Raw genomic sequence first — 23920 nt, 5'->3', positions numbered from 1 at the left:
TATTGTTGCTGAACAATTGTATGGGACAAAACCTGCAGGCTTTACTCAGGCAAAATTCCTACTGAGGTCAAGCATCCAGCAAAATAAGGATTGTGGCATGTGTCCCATTATGCTGAATGCAGCGTTGTTGTAACCATCTTGATCCCAGGATATGAGAGAGAGACAAGGTGGGCGAAGTAATGTCTTTTATTGGACCAACTTCTATTGGTGAAAGAGACAAGCTTCAGAAGAAGAGCCCAATGTAGCTCAAAAGCTTGTTTCTTCTACCATCATCAACTTCTGTTGGTCCAATAAAAGATATTACCCTACCCTACCATGTCTCTCCGTTATGTTGACTGCAGATCTTGTCAGCAAAATGGTCCTGGTCCCCACATTTCCATGTGATCATTGGCATTTTACGCCCGTAAAATCAGTTGTCATAGGCTTGGTGAATTGCATGTAATGGGATCTGTATTCCTGAGCAGTGTAGCAATTTCTAGGATGAATCTCCAGTTAACCATATTAGTTGGAAAAAAGATTCTGTACTGATATATTATAAGGAAAATGTGAGAAACCAAATTCAAGTGAAAACTGGTAGCTGCTTTCATCATAATAAATACAACTGTATAATAAAAAATGAACACATCCTTTGTAGTCACCTTCTCATTGGATGCCATGTTACTTTACAAGTAAGACATGTAAATGACTATGAAACTAAAATCCCTTCCATAAACTGTTAACGAATATGGTCTTTACAGTGGAATGTACAGTGCAGAAAACAAAGCCTCACTGTAAATGACATACAATTACTTCTTCCATCTGATAAACCATATGTCACCACAGAGATTATAAAATTTGCTATGGCACATATGTACAAATGTATTTATTTTGCTAAATCTGCAGCAATACAGGTTCAGGAAATTTGGGTCTATAGTTTTATTACTGGTGAAAAGTTTGATACCCAAATTCTCTCACAACACAATTGTCTCCAGTGTTATGTATCAGAACAGATCGGTCATACATAAGTTAGCTATATTCAATATGTATTAAACTGCAATTTCCTTCTGAAGGTTTTAATAATACGCTTCTCTTTCTAGCATTTTTTATAACCACCAGTCACTGTGGTGTCAAATATCCACAGGGCTTTTCATCTTATACCTGGATTTCAGTAAAGCGTTTGATACAGTACCCCATGAGGAACTATTGGTTAAAATGAAAAACATGGGGATCGGTATGAAAATCCAGAGGTGGATAGGGAATTGGTTAATGGGGAGAATGCAGCGGGTCGTATTAAAGGGTGAATTGTCGGGTTGGAGGGAGGTTACTAGTGGAGTGCCTCAAGGTTCGGTTTTGGGACCCATCTTATTTAATCTATTTATAACTGACCTCGGGACCGATTGCAAGAGTGGGCTGATAAAGTTTGCGGATGATACGAAGGTGGGAGGAGTTGCAAACTCTGAGGAGGATAGGGATACTCTGCAGGGAGACTTGAATGAGCTTGTGAATTGGAGTATCAGAAATAGGATGAAATTTAATAGTAAAAAGTGTAAGGTGATGCACTTGGGGACGAATAATAACAATTTTAGTTACAAGATGGGGACGCATTGGTTAGAAGTAACGGAAGAGGAGAAGGACCTAGGGGTCCTTGTGGACCGCAGGATGACTATGAGTCGGCAATGTGACGTGGCGGTGAAAAAAGCCAATGCGGTCTTGGGATGTATTAGGCGAGGTATATCTAGTAGAGATAGGGAGGTCCTGCTTCCGTTGTATAAGGCGCTGGTGAGACCTCATTTGGAGTACTGTGTGCAGTTCTGGTCTCCAATGTTTAAAAAAGATGAACTCAAACTGGAACGGGTGCAGAGAAGGGCGACTAAGATGATCAGAGGAATGGAAAACCTGTCGTATGAAAAGAGATTAGAGGAGCTTGGGTTGTTTAGTCTGACAAAGCGAAGGCTGAGGGGGGATATGATTGCTATCTTTAAATATATCAGAGGGGTTAATACAAGGGAGGGAGAGGAATTATTCCAGTTTAGTACTAATGTGGACACGAGAACGAATGGATACAAACTGGCCGGGGGGAAGTTTAGGCTTGAAATTAGACGAAGGTTTCTGACCATCAGAGGGGTGAAATATTGGAACGGCCTTCCGAGGGAAACGGTGGGGGCGACGGACCTGTCTGGTTTTAAGATTAAGTTGGATAAGTTTATGGAGGGAATGGTTTAATGATAAAACATAGTAGCCAAGGAAAACCAAGCAATGGTACATGAACAGCATAATGGCCAACAAGGGCCAGGCTAGAGACTCTTGCCTATATGCTCGGGGTATTACTGATCGCCATATTTGGGGTCGGGAAGGAATTTTCCTCCAGGGTAGATTGGCTGAGCCTCTGGAGGTTTTTCGCCTTCCTCCGCAGCATGGGGCAGGGATCACTAGCAGGAGGGTCTCAGCCGATTGAAGTCACTAAAACACAGGATTGGGGACTTCAACGGTAGAGTCCAGGGAAGGGTCTTGCGGCCTGCAGCATGCAGGGGGTCAGACCAGATGATCATAATGGTCCCTTCTGACCTTAATGTCTATGAGTCTATGAGTCTATGAATCTTCAAAGCACTTTACAGACATTAACTAATTAATCTTCACCGCAATGTTAATGAGTGCTCTTCCATTAAAGATAGGGAAGCAGAGAGAAGTTTCCAAGAAAATTTGAATTTTTTGTCAGAAATTAATATATAAATACATTAATTCGTTTTAAAAGCCCCGAAAATGGAAATATTTCAGCCAAACCCCCAAAATATTTAGGTTTGGCCATGCTGCTGCAGGCAGTGCCTCATGGGAAGTGTTGTTCAGTTGCCTCACGTCTCCATTGTCCTCTATGGGCTAGGCTTCCCACCCAGACTACATCTTCCCATGATGCACAGTGCCAAGGACACCCATGATGCACTGCTTCCCCTCTCCAAAAGGAGAGCCCAGAGTGTATCATTCAGTAGTTGAATTTTCACTGCAAAAACAAACAAACAAACAAACAAAAAAACAACACAAGTTTTCCACCCCCCTACCCCACCCCACCCCAAAACAAAAATCTGACCAAGCTGGATAGTCAGTCTGAGTGATGGGAATAGAATTTAAGCATTCTTAGTACTTCCTGCTCCCATATAGTCAGACCAGCCTCTTTTCACTTTCTTTAAATATCCCATTAAAATTTTCGGCCGTTTTAACTTTAACTTGCACAGAAATGTTAAATAAAACTAACATTCGTTTCAGGAGACCTCACAGAAGGAATTCACATGAACATTTCAGTATATGCAGTGTATCAAGATGGAATAAGCAAGCCATGTCCTGGCCAACTTTATCTGGTGGATTTAGGTAAGTGCACTCTTGTGGTAAAGTCACTGTTGCTGGGATGGGAGTAACATTTCAGTGTTCAGTTTTATGGAAAACAGTCTTCCCCCAGGACTTTCCATGATTTGGCAATTTTGTAGAGCTACTTGATTTTATAAACTATCAATTTTCTCCCGCCTTCCTTGAACTATAGAGAAAGCAGAACTTTAGAAGGAGTTTAAAAGAAGGCAGGGTTTTTTTGGATACCAGAACTCCACCAGCAGGGACCTTGTCAATACAGTTGCACTTTGCCTTTGTGTGGGTATAATGTAGTTTGCAGCTCATCATGGGACACAATATAATTAAAGCTGATGCTCAAGGGAATCAATTTTCACTTTTCAAAATGGTACAAATACTGGTGTGTTTGTCAATTTTCATGAGAATCTGCAGATTTGTTCATGGGGAGAATTTGCACTTTGTAATAGAAGAGGACAAATGTTGCTTCTTTTGGGGGCACATTTGACAATTAAAGCCCATGCAATGTTGGGAAACACCATCATTTCTATGGGGAGAAAATGGCGAAGTGGTGACCCTTCTTAACCTCCCCTGGAGAAGCAGCTGTGTAGGTCCAGGGCCAGGCCCTATGTCATCTAAATACAGAAAAATAAGAGAAAGCTTTGCATAACCTCCAGTATTCTGAATGCCCCTTTCTCCCCTGTAGGATAATTGAGTGGCCTCTAGCATTGTTTTGGCCTCTGTTCTGCTTGGGAGCCAGACGTACAAAATTAATTGAGATGTTCTGTGCAACTGATCCTTGGCCAGACCACCAGCTGAAATGGCACACTGGGACAAGCCAATAGCCAATCAGGGATCTTCAGAACAATGTGGGAGAACACAAGTATTTCCCTCTCCTACAACTACGTCACATACTTTCACACCCAGATCAAAGGGAAAGGGTCCTGTTTTCTCCTGGCTTGGACTCATGCAATTTGTAATGTACACAAAGCCCAAACCTGATCTTTTGTTCTGGATCAATAGAGACACACTTTTGGAGGCCATCAGAATTCTACTGGCTGTTTTCTTCAGTAAAGAAAAGCTACTGTACCCATAACTGGAGACAAGGACAACATATGTGTTTTTTTCCATAAAGCCACAAAATCATTTTTCATGCTGCTCTGAATAGATTTCCAGATGAGCTACCTGAAGCTGTACATACATTGCCCCTAAGACAAACTGGCTATGTTTCAGGCCAGGATTTTTCTCAGGGGCAGTCCTGCCAATGTTTTCCACCAAGGAGGCATGACCTTGAGTATATACTCAAAGTTATTTGATCATTGTTTTCAGTGTTGTCCTTCCTCAAAGACAAATTGATTGTCTCCAATGTGGTGATCTAGTTACTAGATCAGCAGACAGGGTTCCCATAGAAACTAATCAGGCTACAGATATTCCATCTACTCCTTGTGAGGAAAAAAAAAAAAAAAAAAAAGGATCAGTATAAGCAAGACACTAAATCTTGAACTCTCAACAAAACATAGCTTAGGGTGATGTTTGCTGCACTGCTGAAGACACTACAGGATCTAAGTATAGAGTGTTATCGGTACAGCTGAGTTAATATATTCATAGGATTTAAGGCCAGAAAGGACCATCTAGTATGTAGTATGACCTTCTGCATTACACAGGCCATAGAATATCACCTGATAATTCCTGCATCAAGCCCATATCTTCTGGTTGCGTTAGAACGTATCAATATTTATATTGTGATTTTAAGCCACATATGTGAAATCAAATATGTGCTAGTCATGAGAAATACAACTTAATAACTGGGCTGGTGAATTCTGCACTTGCTGCAGCTATTGAATATTTAAATCTGCGTTCCCTTGTAGAGTAATCCAAGGTGACAAAGGCATGGGTGACATATATTATATATATTAGGGAGAAATAATATATTACATATATAAATGACTGGGGTAAATGATATATGTTATATAGCTATATAATTTATCCCCATCATCCACAACCACAGTTATCCAAGAGATTTTTTGTAATTACTCTAAAGCACTTAGCTAAATGAGTTTGTCTCTGTTAACAGTTGATTTAGGAAGCTCATAAATACGTCAAAGCTATTTCAAGTTCATTGGGAAAATAGGTAATATAGATGTGAATCATACTGGGGCAAAAACAACTGAATAGTTTTTCTTCTTCTTTTGTGAATTAGTCACATTCCCACCTTTGATTATAAACCATAATGTCAGCCTGAATGTCAGGTCAGATCAAAGACTGCACTGAAACTCGTACCAAGACAATTGTATGAAATAGTTTGACAGTTGACACAGCAGTGATATTGTGACACATACATTTCATCTTATATAACAGCTGTGGAGAAGGTCCAGAGAAGAAGAAGAAATCTGGTACAGTCTCTGAGTTTGGCAGTCTTCCTTTTTTGTCAAAGTCTTGGTTAAACAAGACATTTTAAAAAGGAAATGTTAACTACTGGCACTAGAGCCAGTTGAATAGCGGAAAAGGTGATTTGTGAGTATTTTTATGAAGAGAGGAGGAATACTGTGCAGGTGGGTGCACACCAGAGGTGCCCCTTTGTGATCGGGCTCAGGCATAGCAGGATCACTTCTTTTGCACTTCCACTGGTAATAGTGGCTCCAGCCATGAGGTGGTCTGCCCCTTTCAAGCTCTGGCTAGGTCACACTTTTCTATCCACCTCTTGGGGATGGTAGGGAACCCCAAGCCTGCCCTCTCCTCTGGGTTCAGATCCAGGACCCAGAGGTAGGCAGCTAAGTTCTGTGCCTGAAAGTGCCATATTGCTGACTCCTGGATTGCTTCCTTACCAGTTCCCTGTTTTCCAACAGGTAAAGCAATAAACATCAAATAAGTGAAATCAAAGAACAGAGGGGTAACCGTGTTAGTCTGAATCTGTAAAAAGCAACAGAGGGTCCTGTGGCACCTTTAAGACTAACAGAAGTATTGGAGCATAAGCTTTCGTGGGTGAACGCCCACTTCATCAGATGCAAGATGAAGTGGGCATTCACCCGCGAAAGCTTATGCTCCAATACTTCTGTTAGTCTTAAAGGTGCTACAGGACCCTCTGTTGCTGAAATCAAAGATAAAGTCTCAGACCTCCTGAGTGTGGCAAAGCTCTTCACTATGGGTTTAGCCAAGTCTCTACAACCAGAGTCTCAGGATCTCTTGTAATGCTCCTTCCCAGGAGCTCCAAGTAGATCAGTTCATCTCCACTGTCTACCTTCCTTCTGAGCTGGCCTATTCCCCTTTTGAGCTCCTCCTCCAAGCCATGAATGCTTTGATGGTGTGGCAGGGTAGGGCCTCTTGGGCTCAGAGCAACAGCTTAACCCCTTCCTTATCAGTGTGGAGTTTGAATAACCCGTCACAAGAATTCTGTTGTATTCTATATTGGTTCTCATACTGCCAGACTCTACAGAATAGAATACTCCTCATTTCTCCTCACTTGCTGTAAGAGTTTGTGTGTGTTGGGTCCCATTATTTGTTGTTTGAGAATATTTGGACAACCACTGGTTTATTCATGAAAATATTTGTGAATCCCAAATTTTTCACCTGAGCTCATCTGAAACAATAAGTTAATGGGCTTGATTCAGGAATTACCGGGTGAAATTCTACGGCCGGAGGTCAGACTAGATGTTCATAATGGTCCCTTCTGGCCTTAACACGTATCAAGCTATGAAAATTCATTCCAGACTGCATTATTTGCTATTCCTATAATTCATTCATTATTCCCAAGTTTAAAAGTATTTAGTCATCCAATCAGGGAACAAAAACAATGCCATATGCCTTTGGTGATCAATCACACATACCATAAATCACAAGTAGACAAAGACATAGTTGAAAGAAATGCTTTGTGGAAATCAGTTTGCTTTGATGAATGCTTGCAAAAACCTTTGATGAATGCTTGCAAAAACCAAATATATTCTTAGAAATCAGGACTGGGTCATGAACAGAACAAAGGGCCAAAGTGACCAGATAAACTATTTGCAATAACAGATTCAACTAGCTAAGTAACATCCATGGTTATAATTTGCAATTACCACCTGAGCCACATGATGGCAGCATTCAATGTAGAATACAGTAATTATGTGTCAACCCACTAATATTGGCTAAATATATTTTAATATATAGATCAATACATTTCTCATTTCACACCCACAACTTCCTCCCTCCCCCTAATTCTTCAGTGTTAACAAATGATATATTGTGAAAATCATCATACAACAGCAAGTCATCCTGACAAAATTTAACTTCATATAATGGGCGTTTCACATAGGCCAACAAATTACATCAGGTGAAGGTCATGTCCTTAACCCAAATAGAGCACAGATCTAAAGATAAAATAATTATGGTTAAGTCGTGCTCAATGACATGGCAAAAGTGATTTTGTGCTAGATACGGCCATTATTATTATTACTAACTGTATTGTAGTAGTGCCTAGAACAACAGGGGAACCAAAGAACCGAGTAAAATATACGGTGCATGGACTGAATTGTCCACAGTGATGACTCATTTGTATTCAATCAGTATTCAAAATGGTATTTCATATCCTGAGAATCAAACATATGTTCGGAATTCAATATATCTTGTAATTATGTTTATCATTAGCAGGATTAGCAGTTCTCGAAATCTAGTACATGTTCATGTGTAAACCTACAATATATTTTTCCTTTATAAAAAATATTGCATTACTCTACAGCAATGGCTCAAAGCTCAGTGTCATTCAACTCTACTTCTTACAACAATGTTTTATTATAAGACTTAGTGTAATGATATTGTCCTGTTATAAGATATAGAGTTCTGAACCTTTACTGTATTTTTTTTAAAAAAGGGATAAATTGCATCTGTAAACTCTTCTTTGTTAGCTTTAAAAGTCCTTCAAAATAAAGTTGGACTTGCTTGCCTGAACTGCCAGGTCTAGGGGCACAGAGTTTGAATGTAACTTTAAAAACAAAGTGAGAAGCATAGATTGGAACTTCGAAAATTAAAGGAAGAGGTTTTCCGTGGAATCAAAGACGCCTCCTATTGGCTGAGGGAAATGGAGATACCAAGGGAATTGCAACAATGAAACAAGAAACCAGGCTAGTGACTTTGTTCAGTATAAATGTACTTCCCTTCATGGAAGCTACTCACAATCACTGGCCATCGCTCTGCATCCAGCCAGTCAAAATGAATGATATCAAAAGGAATTCAGGCAAGGCTGCAGCATTCTTCTTTGCGAACATTTAGGTTGCAGGGAGAAATGATTGAGTGGGTGGAGAGTTCTCCATCTCCTGGGAGTCCAGATTATGGAGGCCTAAAATAGATATATAGATATGGATCTCCATGGCTGTAAATAGGGTTATTTTTAAATAAAGACAAGTTGTATGTTACAGTTTGTCATACCGGTCTGTGGTTTTGGCCATCAAAATCCACACTCTTTGGGGAAAAGCTAATGAAATATCTCTGATGGTATCCACTCACAGCAGAGTGGTGTAGGGATTTCTCTCTTTTACCATTTAAAAATTATACAAAGAGGCTCATTAGACAAGGATGTTTGGCAACCGATCTACTGGCAGTCAGCATTGGTAAGAGAAATCTCAAGCATCCACCCAGTTAGGAGCAGGAGAGCTGAAAAGGGTAAGTATGAGCATTCTGCACTTGTGTCTAAATTCCAGACAGGTCTACAAAAATCCATATTGAATTGCTTGGACACCAAGGCAAACAGGTGCCAACAGCTGCTTTGGGGCTTGAGTGAAACAGCTCTATTTTTTTCCCCTCAGTAAGGTCATGGGTAAAATGTTCAAAAAGCACCTAAGCGTCTTGGGTGCCTAAATGCCATTTGGAACAGATTTAGGCGCTTCGTACCCAATTTTTAAAGGAAACATATTCTGTAAGGTTGTCACCACAACACTGTTTTCTCTCCCTCATTAAATTATTTCAGTAAAAAGGCTCCCAAACACAAGCATTGATACTGATCCTGTAATCATCGCCACAGCTACAGGGAAGATTTCCTATGGTAAGAAGATAGTATTTCAGACTTGGTAAGCAAGAGTTTCTACTTGACCAGAAGTGGGTGGTTTCTGCTGTACTATGGGCTACCAATAGTATCTCAGAGACTGCGAGAGGGGAGGGCAGTTTAGTGACGTGATAACAGAGAAGTGAAAAGTTAGTAACACTTGGTTTGTTATTAGAGACATGGCCCAGCCAAAAACACACCCTTTCACAAGTACAAGAATGCTGCAGCCCTATAAAGCAAACAACACATGTTAGTTAGTCTAGGGCATAGTACTAATAGGTTGTATAAACTGTACTATTGCAACAATTATGCTTTAGGTCTTTTTGTTTTGTTAAGGCACTTAAAATTAAATGTATGGGACAACAGCTAGGATATGAGAAATTGAGACAAAAAATAAGATAGCATTTCCTGATCATACAGATAGGCTAAGCTATCTTGACTCCACAATTTGAGCCAAAGGCTTGTTTATTTCTCATGTAACACTAACCTCAGTTATTTTTCTGGTTTGTTATAACCCATAAAGGTACTTCTGTGTTGCTTGTTCAGAGTCAGGCAGCCAAAACCAAACAAAAGATCAATTTAAAAGCAGCGTACACATTTGTTCTTATGTGTAGCTAATGGTTAAACACACTGGCCATATTTCTCAGAAGTGCTTGCCTGGAAACTCCCTTCCACAGCTAGATTCTCACAGCCAGATCACAGTAGCAAATGTACATTAGTATGCAGTGTAAAGTGTGCTGCTCCTCTAGCCCCTGGTCCTGCACTCACTGAAGACAGTGAGAGCTTGGAGTGCACAGGGAATGCACAATTAAGACAACAGTGCACATTCATCTCCCTTGCTTTGTCATTTTTAAACAAACGGGCTGAATCAAGCACTAAATATTCTGTTTTGTGTATTTCATCCCAGATTTTCAACTGGTGTAAATCAGCATCGCTCCATTGACTTTAGTAGAGCTATGTTGATATATGTCAGCTGAGCAACGGGCCCCACAGCATTTCTTAAAGTAAGAAAGATTTCTTCAGCCTTTCTAAGCTTCATTTTTGGAAAAATGTTTGTCCTCTCACCAAGCCGCTGGTTTACAAATTAATGCCCCAATCCTGCAAACCCTAATGCATATTAATAACTTTATGCGTGTTAATAATCCCATTGAACTCAATGGGACTACTCACACACGTGTATACATGTTTTCAGGTTTGGGGCCTAGAAAAAAATCTTCCCTAAGATATAAGCAATTTGATTAATTCTTTTTTTTTTCCCTCCCTTTTCAGATAATGATGGAGACGTTTTTTGGGGAATAGGCACTGGTGCAATCATACTATCAATTGTTTTCTTAACTTTGATATTTAAAAAATCACTTAGAAAAAGGTACCGCTTTCTTTTCATCCCTCCTCCCCTTAGTCTCCAGAATATGCCTCTCTCTCAGAAAACCCTAGAATTATAGAAATTGATCCAGTTTTGTACAGCCCCCTGTTACCCAGGGCAACTTTTCCCATTCATAATCCTATGTTGCCAAAAGATGTCCGAGATTTTTGTTTTTTTTACCATAAGGTGGATAATCACAACACAAAATAATATGACCATTCCTCTGTAAAGCCCATATTTAGAGAACAAGGGGTATTTCATAATATAGACATACGAGAAAAAAGAATTGAAAAAAAAACCCCAAATTAAGTTTAGTCTATGTTGGCATATATTTGATCTTTTAAAACTTTATTGCTAAGGCATAAATGGAAATAACATAAGAACAGCCATACTGGGTCAGACCAAAGGACCATCAAGCCCAGTATCCTGTCCTCTGACAGTGGCCAATGCCAGGTGCCCCAAAGGGAATGAACAGACAGGTTATCATCAAGTGATCCATGCCCTGTCACCCAATCCCAGCTTCTGGAAAACAGAGGCTAGGGACACCATTCCTGCCCGTCCTGGCTAATAGCCATTGATGGACCTATCTTCCATGAATCTATCTAGCTCCCTTTTGAATCCCGTTATAGTATTGGCCTTCACAACACCCTCTGGCAAGGAGTTCCAGAGGTTGACAGTGCATTGCATGAAAAAATACTTTCTTATGTTTGTTTTAAACCTGCTACCTATTGATTTCTTTTGGTGGCTCCTTTTTCTTGTATTATGAGAAGGAGTAAATAACACTTCCCTATTTAGTTTCTCTATACCACTCATGATTTTATAGACCTCTATCATATCCCCCGTTAGTTGCCTCTTTTCCAAACTTAAAAGTCCCTGACTTATTAATCTCTCTTCATACAGAAGCTGTTCCATACCCCTAATTATTTTTGTTGCCCTTTTCTGAATCTTTTCCAATTCCAATATATCTTTTCTGAGATGGGGCGACTACGTCTGCACACAGTATTCAAGGTGTGGGCATACCATGGATTTATATAGAGGCAATATGATATTTTCTGTCTTATCTATCCCTTTCTTGAAGATTCCCAACAGTCTGTTCTATTTAAATTACTGCTTAAATAGAACTTACCTATCAAAATCCCACATTAGGATATTTAGAAACAGGAAGGGATCATAGGAGAGGGGCAGCAGAAAGAAAAATCAGTCAGAACAGTTAAAATATTTTACAAAGACTTCTTGACATCCATTTCACCAGTGATACAGTATCAAATGTATTGTATCCCCTGCTCCTTCCCTCTGAACCATGGACTTCACAGAACAATGGGCATGTTATTTGTGAATTACCTCAACATTTGAATCTTGTGCTTCACTAAGATATTGATACCTAGGAATTCATCCACTGCTGCATCAAACACACCTGTACAGGAAACTTGAATGAAATGCTTTGGTTCTTGGGCAAGCAGACTCCTGTGGCATAGACACCAAAATGGCTGATTGAAGATTTTCCTAATGTGGATTAACCTGCATATGGAGTTAACCTGCATGATCCAAAGGATGGCACTAACACAAAGTAGGCTTAAGAGAAATATGTGGACAGATGGTGTTAAGGGGTTCATAGAATCATAGAATATCAGGGTTGGAAGGGACCTCAGGAGGTCATCTAGTCCAATCCCCTGTTCAAAGCAGGACCAATGCCCAACTAAATCTGGTTCTCTGAACCAGACACAGAATCAGGTTTCATCTATTCTGCTGTTGATGCACCTATTAAATAAAAGCATTTAATTGAAACCAGAGACTCCCTATTCCCACAGGAACACTGTACCACACAGTGAAATCAATGGAAGTTTGGCTCACTTAAAGTTTCTTATAAGTAATTTTCTTTTGTGTAGGTTACAGAGCAGCTTTGATTGTAAGAAAGTCAAGTTTCAATACCACAGTTTTTCTGACCATGTGCCTGAGCCAATCTCAACAGATCAGGAAATATAGGCATCCTCTTCTTCTTAACATATGTTGTTTTTTCCAGTTTGACAGCTGGCAACAGTGTAAATTTAAACCTATACGTTTTGCACAAGAGCTTGGGCCAGACTAAAATGGCTTCCATAGCTTCTGATTCATGGGAGCACCATAGGCGTTGGAGGCTACACAGCTGCAAAGGCTGAATCAGAGAGGATATGGCCTCCTCAGTAGCAGCCACCTAGCATAAGACCAGAGTAAGCAATTTTCAGAGCCTGTCCCCTTCCCAGGGGTGAAGCCAGACTCAACCTACCCCATTCCCTCAGGCTCAGTCAGTCTGTTAGCATCAAACTGATTCACAGTATTAGTAAATGTGTGGAATTCAAACTATATACTCTGGGCTCAATCCCACAAGTAAACTTCAAATGGAGCTCTCCATGGTTTCCCTAGGAATTCTACATAGGGAAGGCTTTCAGGATCAAGCCCTGACTCTACCAAGCTACTTTCATGTTCCCAAAGAGCCCTGTTCAGTGTTTACCTTTTTCTGACTTCTATGGGAACTCTGTCTGAGAAAGGGATGCTCAATTGGGCACTTAAATTGAAATCAAGGGAAATTTGCCATGAGGTATCAACACTATTTTTACAATAAAAATGGGATTCAGTTTTCAAAGAAATTCTGAGAATTCACAGCACGCCATTATTTATATCACATTACTGTAAGTAAATGAGCCTTTAATACTCCTAGGGTAAATGTCACCCTTGGGCAGAGGGCAAATGCAAGGCCTATATGCCACTGAAGTGAGACATAAGTTGTGCATAAGTCTCATATTACCACTCTGTCCAGGGGCAATTTTACCCTGCTAAGTCACTAATACAATACACTAACTTTTTACTTAATTTTATTTTATGTAAGAGTTAGCACAGCACTTGCATCATTGACACCAAAATGGCTGACTGAAGATTTTCCTAATGTGGAAAACAGCAGTGTGGTAAAGTCACTCCAGGTAACTACTCAAAACAACATCCCAGTTGTTTTCATTTTTCTATACAGATCAACTTTAACTCCACATGCAAAAAGTCATAACAAATAAATACAGCCCAAAGTGAGAGAAATCTTCTCTCTCGGCTAGATATGCTCTGGTTCAACCAGGAATTAATTCAGGGAAGTACTATGATCTGCGTTAATAGGAGGTCAGATTAGCTTATAACAATGATCCCTTCTGGCTTTGGAATACATGAATCTATTTGAAACAGGTTATGCTGTGGTTATGGGTCGTGGCACACCGTGATTCCACAGCAAGCACTGGGACATTCTGGAGCGGCTCTGGAAATCAGATTGCAAGCTCTTGGGGGCAGGAACTGTCGTCATCTGTGTGTGCATGTACAGTGCCTAGCACCATCGGGCCCAACCTGGTTGAGATCTGGAGACTCTACTGCAACCTAAATATTAAATAATAGCGCTACAATCAGGACTGGCCTTGAAGTGTGTTGAAAAATATTCAGGCACACTCACATGTTCCCTTTCCTCTTCCCCTCTAGTTCCCTTTGCAGAGGTGGTTAAATGATGGTGTAACATGCTAACAAAGAGACTGAAAGGGAGAACAGTAAGGATAGGTGAAATGAGTAGGATTTTGAATCTGCGCTCCTGTCTCTTTCTTAGGAAACAGCAGTGACATTTCTACCATTTACAAAATATTATCTATTTGTTCATTTTATTTTATTTTTTTCAGGAAAAAAGTGAGTTAATGAGTAGCAATTCCACCCAGTTGTTCTTGGATAATGATGATCCAGTCGTTACGGAAGTACTAGAGACATCACTGCAGGAGGAGTGCAAGACCACAGACACCAAAAAGGGAAACAGAAAAGTGGCCACTGAGCATATGGCCATCTCCCAAAACTCACGGCTTGTCAGCGCTCTAGTCACTGAGCAGAACAATGGATATAAGCCCCAGGTTTCCAACCGAAGCCCACTGGGAAATGTATTTAGTAATACTTACGAAACACAGTCCCAAGCACTGGATCCAAACACGTATCTCTCAAGCCAAGATACACATGTTTTGTTAAAAGATTATACAAGTCCTATTACTTTCTTGTGGAATGCTGAAGGAACTGGGAGCAATACATTTTTACTTGAGAAGTTTAACCTCATTTTAAACAACAACAGAAGTGGACAGAGCAACATTTTCAGTACAACAGATGAGGAACCTAATACACTTTTGGAAAACCAGTGGAAAAGTCCACCGTCCACTGAAAATGTTCAAGAGCAGACGTTAGTTCCAGATGAGTTGGTCTCTTGCTTAGGAGCTGTGACTGAAGAATCCATAGGTATAAAGTCCTATTTTCCACAAACTGTTGGAAAACTATTTCAATAGAAATAATTGTAATAAAGAAATAATACTATTTTATGGCCATGATACATCTCTCTCTCTCTGAATTTCCAAGCATCAGAACTGAAAACCTAATTCAAAATCTGAAGTTCATTTTCTTAAATTGAATCAAAAGACTTTCGGATGAGATAAAACACTTTGGGTCCTTAAATCACTAATCATTTGTAGTCATTAAATTCCCTTGGCTTTTCAGAAGAGTAAGTATATAAATCAGGTGCCCTAGAGGAATTCAAATTTAGGGTATTTTATCCTGCCCGCTTCTATACTCCTTGCAGTTCTAACTGGATACAGAATTCTTCTCCTATCCTAAATCTTAAGTCATTCTCTAGTTAAATAGTTGCAATAGATATGTTTCACTCCAGAGCTGGTTGCATTTTAGTGAAGGATAAAATTATCCCTATATCTATTAGCTGAAGTTTGTAAAATATCTTGGGATCATTAGGGATGTAAAGGCACTACATTTAAGATTATTTTTATATATTGTATAATACAGGCCTGGAGGCTGAAATCACAAAATCTTTTCCATACAACTGAAAATCGATCTTTAATTGTCACTTCCATCCTGTAATAAGAACAGAAGAACTAGCCTTCAGCACACCTTGCCCTGCCCAGTTGACTTAAAACATCTTTCTAGACTTGCCACAAAACAACTTCTTCATACTAAATTAATGGGAACAATGTTACCAATTTACCACAATCACCTCCCCTCCACCAACTTCTCACTTCCTCATCAATTATTTTCTTTTAGTCCAGCGTCAGTGTTCTGAGTGACCTGCAACGTGGCAATGAGAACGTGCATTAGGTATGTTGCAGGGAATACAGATTTGTTGAAATCAAGATAATGAAAAGCCAGGCCTCTCTTTTCTGATATGTACCTATGAGGATGGCCTGGACTGCTATCATGGAAAATTCAGCCTGTGCTTTTAGAGATATCACACAGCATTCCCTAGGCATTCTAAAACTTACTTTAAATGAGACAGGGTTGTGTCATTGTGTTTAATATTTTTATTTCACATGGTGAGTCAAAACTTTAAAAAAACAAAAAAAAAACCAAATTGGCATGTGTTTTAGAGACTTAAATATGACAGTAAAGGGAGTTTAAATAAATTCTTTAAAGGAGTAATTCCACATAATTTCAAATAATTTTGTAATTAATAGAAAGTGTCAAATTTTTATATCAAACTTCCAGCAGCCCATTCAAAAACTGACTTGGAAACGTTTGTTTTCCTAATCGTTACTTTCACAGTCAGCTCTTTGGCACGGGGACCTTCATTTGGTTCTGTGTTTCTACAGCACCTCGCACAGTGGGGTTCTGCTCCATGACTAGGGCTCCTAGGTGCTACTGCACTACAAATAATAAAATAAGAATATTTTAATACCTGTAATTAAAATAAAAAAGTCTTTGTTAAGCGCGAGGTATGGACCTACAAACATCATCCAGTATTTAAATACACTGCTGGCTTATCATTGTTATATTAAGGTTTTTAGCCATCCAGCTACTCATATCCTAAACCATCCTGCTATAAACAGCATGTTACTTGTGAGATGTCTAGCTCCACCTATGGGGTTGTTTTAAAACACTATCCTGAGGCCTGGTCTACACTACAAAGTTAGGTTGATGACAGCAGCCTTGCATCAACCAATTCATGCATGTGTCTACACTCAAATTTGTCTCCCACTGATGTAAGTGCCCCATTCTGGTGATGCAGTAACAGGACCTCCCTGGACAACCTCGAGTCCTGGTAGATGTACTGAGGTTGATGCAGCGTGAGTGTAGACCTTGCATGACCTACGTCAACCCTACTAATCCTCTAGCAGTGTTTTTCAACCTCTTTGCAGTGGTGCTGGAAAATAATTTTTAATAGTGGGGGTGCTGAAAGCCAGCCCCCTTGCCCCTGTCCACACCCCTCCCCCCAGAGCTGGGGCTGGGAGCAGGGCTGTGTCTCTGGGAAGGGGAGACCCAGACAAGGGTAAGGGGGCCAAGGCTGGGGCCACAGCTAGGGGTGGGCCAGGGTTGGCAGCCAGGACCCTGTGTAAAACCTGGGGGTGCTGCAGCACCCCCTACACCTCTACTTCCCATGTCTATGCCTTTTTGATACTAGGAACCAGCTTGCTGCCTTCCTAAACTGTGTCAGGGAGATCTCAGGGATGGCACCAGTCCTCAGATCGGTCGTTGAGAAACACTGCTCTAGTGCATGCCTGACACTGACTGCTCTGGTCACAATTGTGGACTTCATTGCCCAGGGGTCTTGGAGACCAGAAGCCACTCCCCACCTTTGGAAAACACTGCATATTTTTGAAATGCTTTTCCCTGATTGTCCAGCATGGTGAGTGCCCCAGCAACTTTCCCGTGCTAGGTACAACTGCCCACCCAACCATGCCGGTCACATCTTCTAGACATGCTCCTGCCTGTAGTAGACAGGAGGTATTGGATCTCCTGGGCCCCTGGGGAGAAGGGACTGTTCAGACATAACTAAGGAATAGTCATAGAAATGTGGACATCTACAAAAAGTGAAGAAACTGTGGCAGGCATACGATGAGGTCAGGGAGACCAAGAGTTGATCTAGTGCTGAGCCACAGACCTGCTACTGTTACAATGAGTATGGCAGTCTCCACCACCACCCCTTAGACCACTACAGATACCTCCGAGGAGCCCAAGACATAGACCCTGGCCATGAATAGTGCCAAGGAGGAAAATATGGGCTATGCAGGGAGCCAGAACCTGTTTGAGACTCTACCACATTCTTGCCAGTCCCACCAGCCAATCTCAGATGAGCCCGATGCAGGGAAAGGAAACTTGGGTAACAGTGTGTATGTATTTTCCCATTACAATGTTTAAATGGAAAGATGGTGCCTGGACCATCCCAGGTTCCCAAAGACACATGCATCAACTTTTCATCAATTTACTTGTGTGAGAAAAGGTTGCAGTGCAACAAACTGAGGTAGAGTTGTTTTCATTCCCCTGTAGGATTAGGTGGGGGTGAGTAGGGAGGGCATGCAGAGCAGTTTGTTGATATACATAAGGATGTCCCTGGTATCCTCCTAAGAGATCTCGATGAAACTTTCATGGAGATACTCTGAGGTTTCTAGGGATGGTTGCCTTATTTCTTCCTCTATAGGAGGACACTTTCCCATGCTACTCCACGATGAGTTCAGCTGACACCGTTGTCAGGCCCTCTCAGAGGTCCAGAGAGGTCCGGGCCACTTCCAGTTTTTGAGGCCCCAAGCCATAATAAAAATAAAAAATGACGACACATGAAAACAAAATAAGGCACCAAAATAAAAAAAAGAGACATAATTTGAATATTTTTTTAATTAGCAAATGCTTTTCTAGTCTTTCTGTGCAAATGCACTAATTATTGAGGAAAAAATCTAGCTTTCATGCAATGTCACAGTTGATATTAAGCATGGCAAGCCCATTCAAACGCTCTTGTCCCATAGTTGAACGGTGATAGTTCTTTACCTTTTTCAACATGTTGAAGGTGCGTTCACCTGAAGCCACTGATGCAGGCAAACTGACAAAAATACACAATGCAATTGTGATATTAGGAAACAGTCCAGGGAGTCCAAGTTTGAGTATTTCTTGAAGCAATTCCTTTGGCTTGCAATCCAATTTAAAGTTTATGGAATATATTCGTTTGAGGAAGATGACCTCATCACTGAGATCTTTTGAGATTTCTTTGTTGCTGAAATTGTTCAGCTTCAGAAAGTAGATCTTCATTACTCAGTCTGTTGAACTGCCAAAGAAACCCCAAAAGGGTACAAAGTAGTCGCAGTGACTCAAATCGACATGTAAGACCTGATTGAATCAAATCAATGATAACAAGGAAGATATTGACCCTATAATGCTGCTTGGCATCGGATTCAGTAGGTAAGTTGTGATTGGTGGAGAACTCAGATGAAATGCCAATATTCTGTGCTACTAATCTGGACTCAGTCAGGATCGCATTCCATTGTTCATGAATCTATTGAATATCATCGATAAGACTTTCAATGTTTTCCCTCTCAACATCAAGTGTAACATTGCATGCTTCAATTACCAGATTAGTTTGGTGGATTGTTGTAAGTAGCTTCATCCACAAAGAGGACATCAGAATGCATTCAAATTTGGACATGTGTTTCTGAATAGACTGAAGTTCAGTTCAAGCCTATGCAGTGAGCTTGAGAGATTCAAGCTCATTTAAAGCCTTTCTCACTGAATTCAAATGCTGCGCAACTGGTTGAACACCATCAATCCGTGCAGGTCATCTAGTTTTGGACATCCCATGCAGTGAAACAGGAAGATATTGCTTCAGAATTTCCCACCTTTGTGGACTGCTACCGAAGAGATTGTACATTTGCTGAATAGTTCCAAAGTAAGTAATTGCTTCCATACATGATTCAGCACAGTCAACACCTACAAGGTTTAGTGTGTGGTTTCCACAGCTGGAGAAAATAGAGTTTGAATTATGCTCAAGCAGAACTGCTTGTACAGCTTTGTACTTCCCAGCCGAATTAGATCCGTTGTCATAGGCTTGACCAATGCAGTCTTGAAAAATTTAACTTAAAACCTTCTAGAATTGCTAGTACTCAAGCAGCAATTTCTTTTCCAGTTTTTCTTGTGAAATTATCAAAACAAAATAAACCTTTCTTCAATTGAAAATTTTGAGCGGTCTACAATCTTAACATATCGAATAACCATAGTAGTCTGTTCCTGGTGAGGACAATCTGGAGTGGCATCAGCAATGATTGAAAAATACTTGGCATTTCGAATCTCATCAAGAATTGTTTGTACGAATGACCCACATAGCTCAATAAACTCATTTTGTATGGTGTGGAGAGATAATTGACTTGCATGCGCTTTTGACTCTCTTGCGATTCTCGAATGCATTTAACATGCTCTGATAAAAGTGGGTCATATTTGCTGAGGAGCTCAACTATACCTAGAAAGTTTCCATTTGCACGATCACCAATACATTGACTGGAACCAAAGAAAGCCAATCCCTGCTCAGAAAGAAAGGATGACATTCAGGATGCGCTCAAGAAGTTTTTTCCAGTTATTAGTTTCTGTAGAGCGTTCAGTCAAGAGTAAATTCTCAACTGAACTTTCAGCTGATGCTGCCCTACTGGCTGATTTCCATGCAACATCGTTTTCTTTGTGTGACGTTGAACTCTCATGTGATGGTATTCGGTCTTTCAACTTCCTCCAACCTCTGTGGATGCTCCATCCTGATTGATCAGAGAGAACTAATGCATTTGCAGCACTTTTGTTCAAAATGAAGCAGGGTGCACAGTAGAGAGATTGTTTTTCCGTACTCCAGCATAACCAGTCTCTTGTGCAGGTCTCACTATTTGGAAGAGTTTTTGTCAGCAGACGAGTAGGGAAAGCATGATTATCAGCATCTTGTGGAATGTTACTTGGAATTTCAAAACAACTAATTTGAAGAAAAGATTGCATTTGGGCAGCATTGCTCTTGTCAATAATTCAACAGTCAAACCTGTAGTACTCATGAATTGCTCTTGCTGTGTAAGATCTACATCTTCCTGTTGCTGTTGAGTTTCTTGATCGTATACAGGATCTTCTGCTGCATCTGTTACTGTTGGCACATCTCCTTCTTGACTACTGTCCTCATGTTCAGGTATTGGCATTGAAATATCACCTGTTGCAGTTGCGGAGTTTTCATTATCTGTAGCATTGTTTGTTGGGTAAGGTGTGTTTTCCAGTGGTTTGAGAAATGAAGTTACTGGCTTTGAGCTCTTAGCTGCTGCTTCACTCAGTTGTTTTCTCCGTCTCTTGCTTGCACCACTTTCAAATCTCCTCTTCAAAGTGATCAATCTGGTCAGTATGTCGCCTATCCACACTTGAAATATTCTGCTGTAAATAAGTAGCTTATCTACACTTGAAATCTTCTACTGTAAACATGTACACAAATGCTGAAAAGACCTAAAATGAAGGAATACTAATTAAGAACACAAAAGGAAACAGTCAGACAGGTTATTATCCTTATTACTGAATCAAAACTCAAGCACGCAAGGTATAATATAACAGGTTGAGCTGAAGACAAAGGGATGACCCATATATAGTAACACAGACACAGATACAGACAGAGGGATAATGTGCAAAAATTTCAAATGTATGTCCTCACGAAACTCACTGTACAAGATTGTCCTCACAAATTTTCACCTTGAATCTGGACCTATAAACTACAAAAGCCTATGATAATGGCCTAGCTACCAAACTTGGCCAACCAACCAATCACCACTGTTAGCTACGATATGGAGATAATAATGAGGAATTCTCACACAAATAATTTATTCATCAACTAGATGTAAAACTATAAAGACACTAAAATGTGACAATTCTCTACCTTTCAACACGCACTTGATCCAGCACCAGCCACTACTAGTAGTTTGTTTATATAATCAGCTGATCGGAGAGGACACGTTCATCACGGTCTAATCTTGTGCGATCAGAACCGATATCTTTTTATTAATATTTATGAACATTTTAAACTCTTTAATATGACAAAATCTATATCAATTAACAAAAAAAAAATAAGTCTTTTACCAAATCACATCTCTTATTTGCTTAAATTTGCTGCTCTAAGCTGAGAGTGTGTGTCACATTTTGGCCCAATAGGGATGCGCATAAAAACAAGTTGCAAAACTTATCAAATGCCAAAAAATTAACAAGTGCCTAAATTTGAGGCCACCTTTGAGCTTGAGGCCCAGGCCAAATGGCCCTCCTGTGCCCCCCTCTGATTGGCCCTGGCCCTAGGCACCTCGGGTAACAGCTCCACATTAAGCTTTTCTAATGGCCTTTTTGTTTGGCTTGTCAAACTCAGCAGAGAGCCACTCCCCCACCTCCTGGCACCAACTTTTCCTCCTTGGCCTCACAGATATTACATAGGACACAACAGGCAGCTATAGCCACTGGGATATTTTTCTCACGAGAACCAATCCATAAGTACATTCAACAGTCATTTTGCACCTGCTAAGCATGTAATTGAATCTTTTCTTGGTGCTGTTGAGGTGGCCGATGTACAGCTTCATGTGCCAGGGAAGCAACGGGTCGGCTGGGTCTCCCAGGATCACTATTGGCATTTCAACATCACTAATGGTAATTGGCCAGTCAGGAAAGAATGTCTCTGGTTGCAGCTTTCTGGACAGTCCCGTGTTCTTAAAGGTGCAAGAATCATGTACCTTTCCAGACCAGTGCCACGGCTTACATAGAACAATAGCCCATGCTGCTGATGTACTCTGTTAAAAGGTTTGTCTGGTGCCAAACTAAGGATGTGCATGCCATTTGTCACCTCACTGCAGTTTGGGAACCCCATTGTTGCAAATCCATCCACTGTAACTTGCACATTGCCAAGAGCCCTGGTTTTGCATAGCAGAACACAATTAATGACCCAAGAAACATGAAAACGGCCCCAGCCATGGATTTTCCAAATCCAAAATTATTTCAGACTGACCAATAGCAATCCAGAGTGTTGCAAGTTTCCAGAGTGTGATCACCACTTGCATCTCAACTGTCAATACAGCTATCATTTTGGTGTCCATGCGCTGGAGGACTGGCCAGTGCACACAGATCCAGGAATATGGCTTTGTGTATCTGAAAATTCTGCAGCTACTGCTCGTCATGATGCAATCCCACAAATCGGTGCTTTTTTCTCGCCCAGAAGCAGCGCTCCACCATCTGAAGCTTTTCTGTGAATGACACCAACATCCTTGAATTATATTTTGCTATGTCACTCAGAAATCTGTTCTTGAAGAAATCGTCAGGTCCCCTGTTGTTTCGCTTCTTCCTGTAGCTCTGATAATCCTGGAGACTCGTATGTCCTGTATTTGCAACAGTCATGACAATAGTACAGAGCTGTGTGGGCTCCATGCTTCTGTCAGAGATGGCCGACACTGAATAGTGCCACATGGCTTTGTGGGATATTAAAAAAAGGCATAAAAATTATAGGATATGAATGCTAGTATGGGATGGCGAAAGTTGCATGCTGGGAATTTGACCCCTAGCTCCCAGTCACCATTGTGCTGCTTTGTTTCCACTCTACTATGCATTGCCCAAATTTCAGTGCACAGGACAATGGTGACTTGCACAATGAAACATCTATCCATGCACCTCACTGTAAATTGACACAAGGACACCTCATGAGTGCCGCTGCAAGGACCTAAGTATGCACATGCATGAGCAATATACTAACTGTGTCTGCTTTATGCCAATGTAACCTGTGTCAGCCTACTTTTGTAGTGAAGACATGGCCTGAATTTAAGTTTTTTCCTCAAGATCCAGATTCTTGATATCCTTACTTGGGTTGAATAGTACCTACCCCATGAATAGTTGGATTGTCTTCAAATGTGCAGTTCAGCTTGAGTAATATTATCAGTGAACCCAAGTGATTCTACGTAAACACAAATTTTGCATGTCCTTTCTAGTACAGCTACTGCAGTGGCTTTATAATTATTACCATAAAGCAATGAGACAAAGACTTACAGAGCTGGATTCTTCTCTTGTTTACACCAGTGCAACCTCAGTGGGGTTAATCCCAATTTACCCCAGTGGAAATGAAAACATAATTAAGCCTAATGGAGAAGTCAGTGGAGTTATAAAGTGAGTGTGATGAGAATCAGGCCCATTGCCTTCATTGCAAGCTTTACAATTAAGGTCTGAATAAGGGCTAGAGGCTTTGGCTTGCTGCCATTACACAATCTCGGGGGGAGATCTTTAGGCTCTCTCAAATTCTAAGATATTTTCAGCTCTGATGATATTTTAGTATCTAGTTTACATTGTTTGCAAATACATGCTCAGTCCTGCTCCATTTGAAGAGCATGGCAAGACACCCATTGATTTCAATGGAGCTGGCTTGGGTTCTGAGGTACTTAGATTACTTCCATGTGATACCCAAAAGA

The 23920-nt window shown here is 40.6% G+C and overlaps 1 protein-coding gene across 1 annotated transcript in view; it reads left to right on the top strand.

Moving 5' to 3' along the window:
* Positions 1-15007, top strand: part of IL23R (interleukin 23 receptor) — a 62312-nt gene extending 47305 nt beyond the window's left edge. Inside the window, 5 exon segments of the mRNA XM_054038487.1 lie at positions 3238-3339; positions 9248-9322; positions 10592-10688; positions 13549-13639; positions 14366-15007. Coding sequence (XP_053894462.1) covers positions 3238-3339; positions 9248-9322; positions 10592-10688; positions 13549-13639; positions 14366-15007 — 1007 coding nt within the window.
* The last annotated feature ends 8913 nt before the right edge of the window (positions 15008-23920 follow it).

This window comes from Malaclemys terrapin, chromosome 8 (genome assembly GCF_027887155.1).
Source record: "Malaclemys terrapin pileata isolate rMalTer1 chromosome 8, rMalTer1.hap1, whole genome shotgun sequence".
Lineage (NCBI taxonomy): Eukaryota > Metazoa > Chordata > Testudines > Emydidae > Malaclemys > Malaclemys terrapin.
This window is presented reverse-complemented; position numbering and strand designations above follow the sequence as displayed.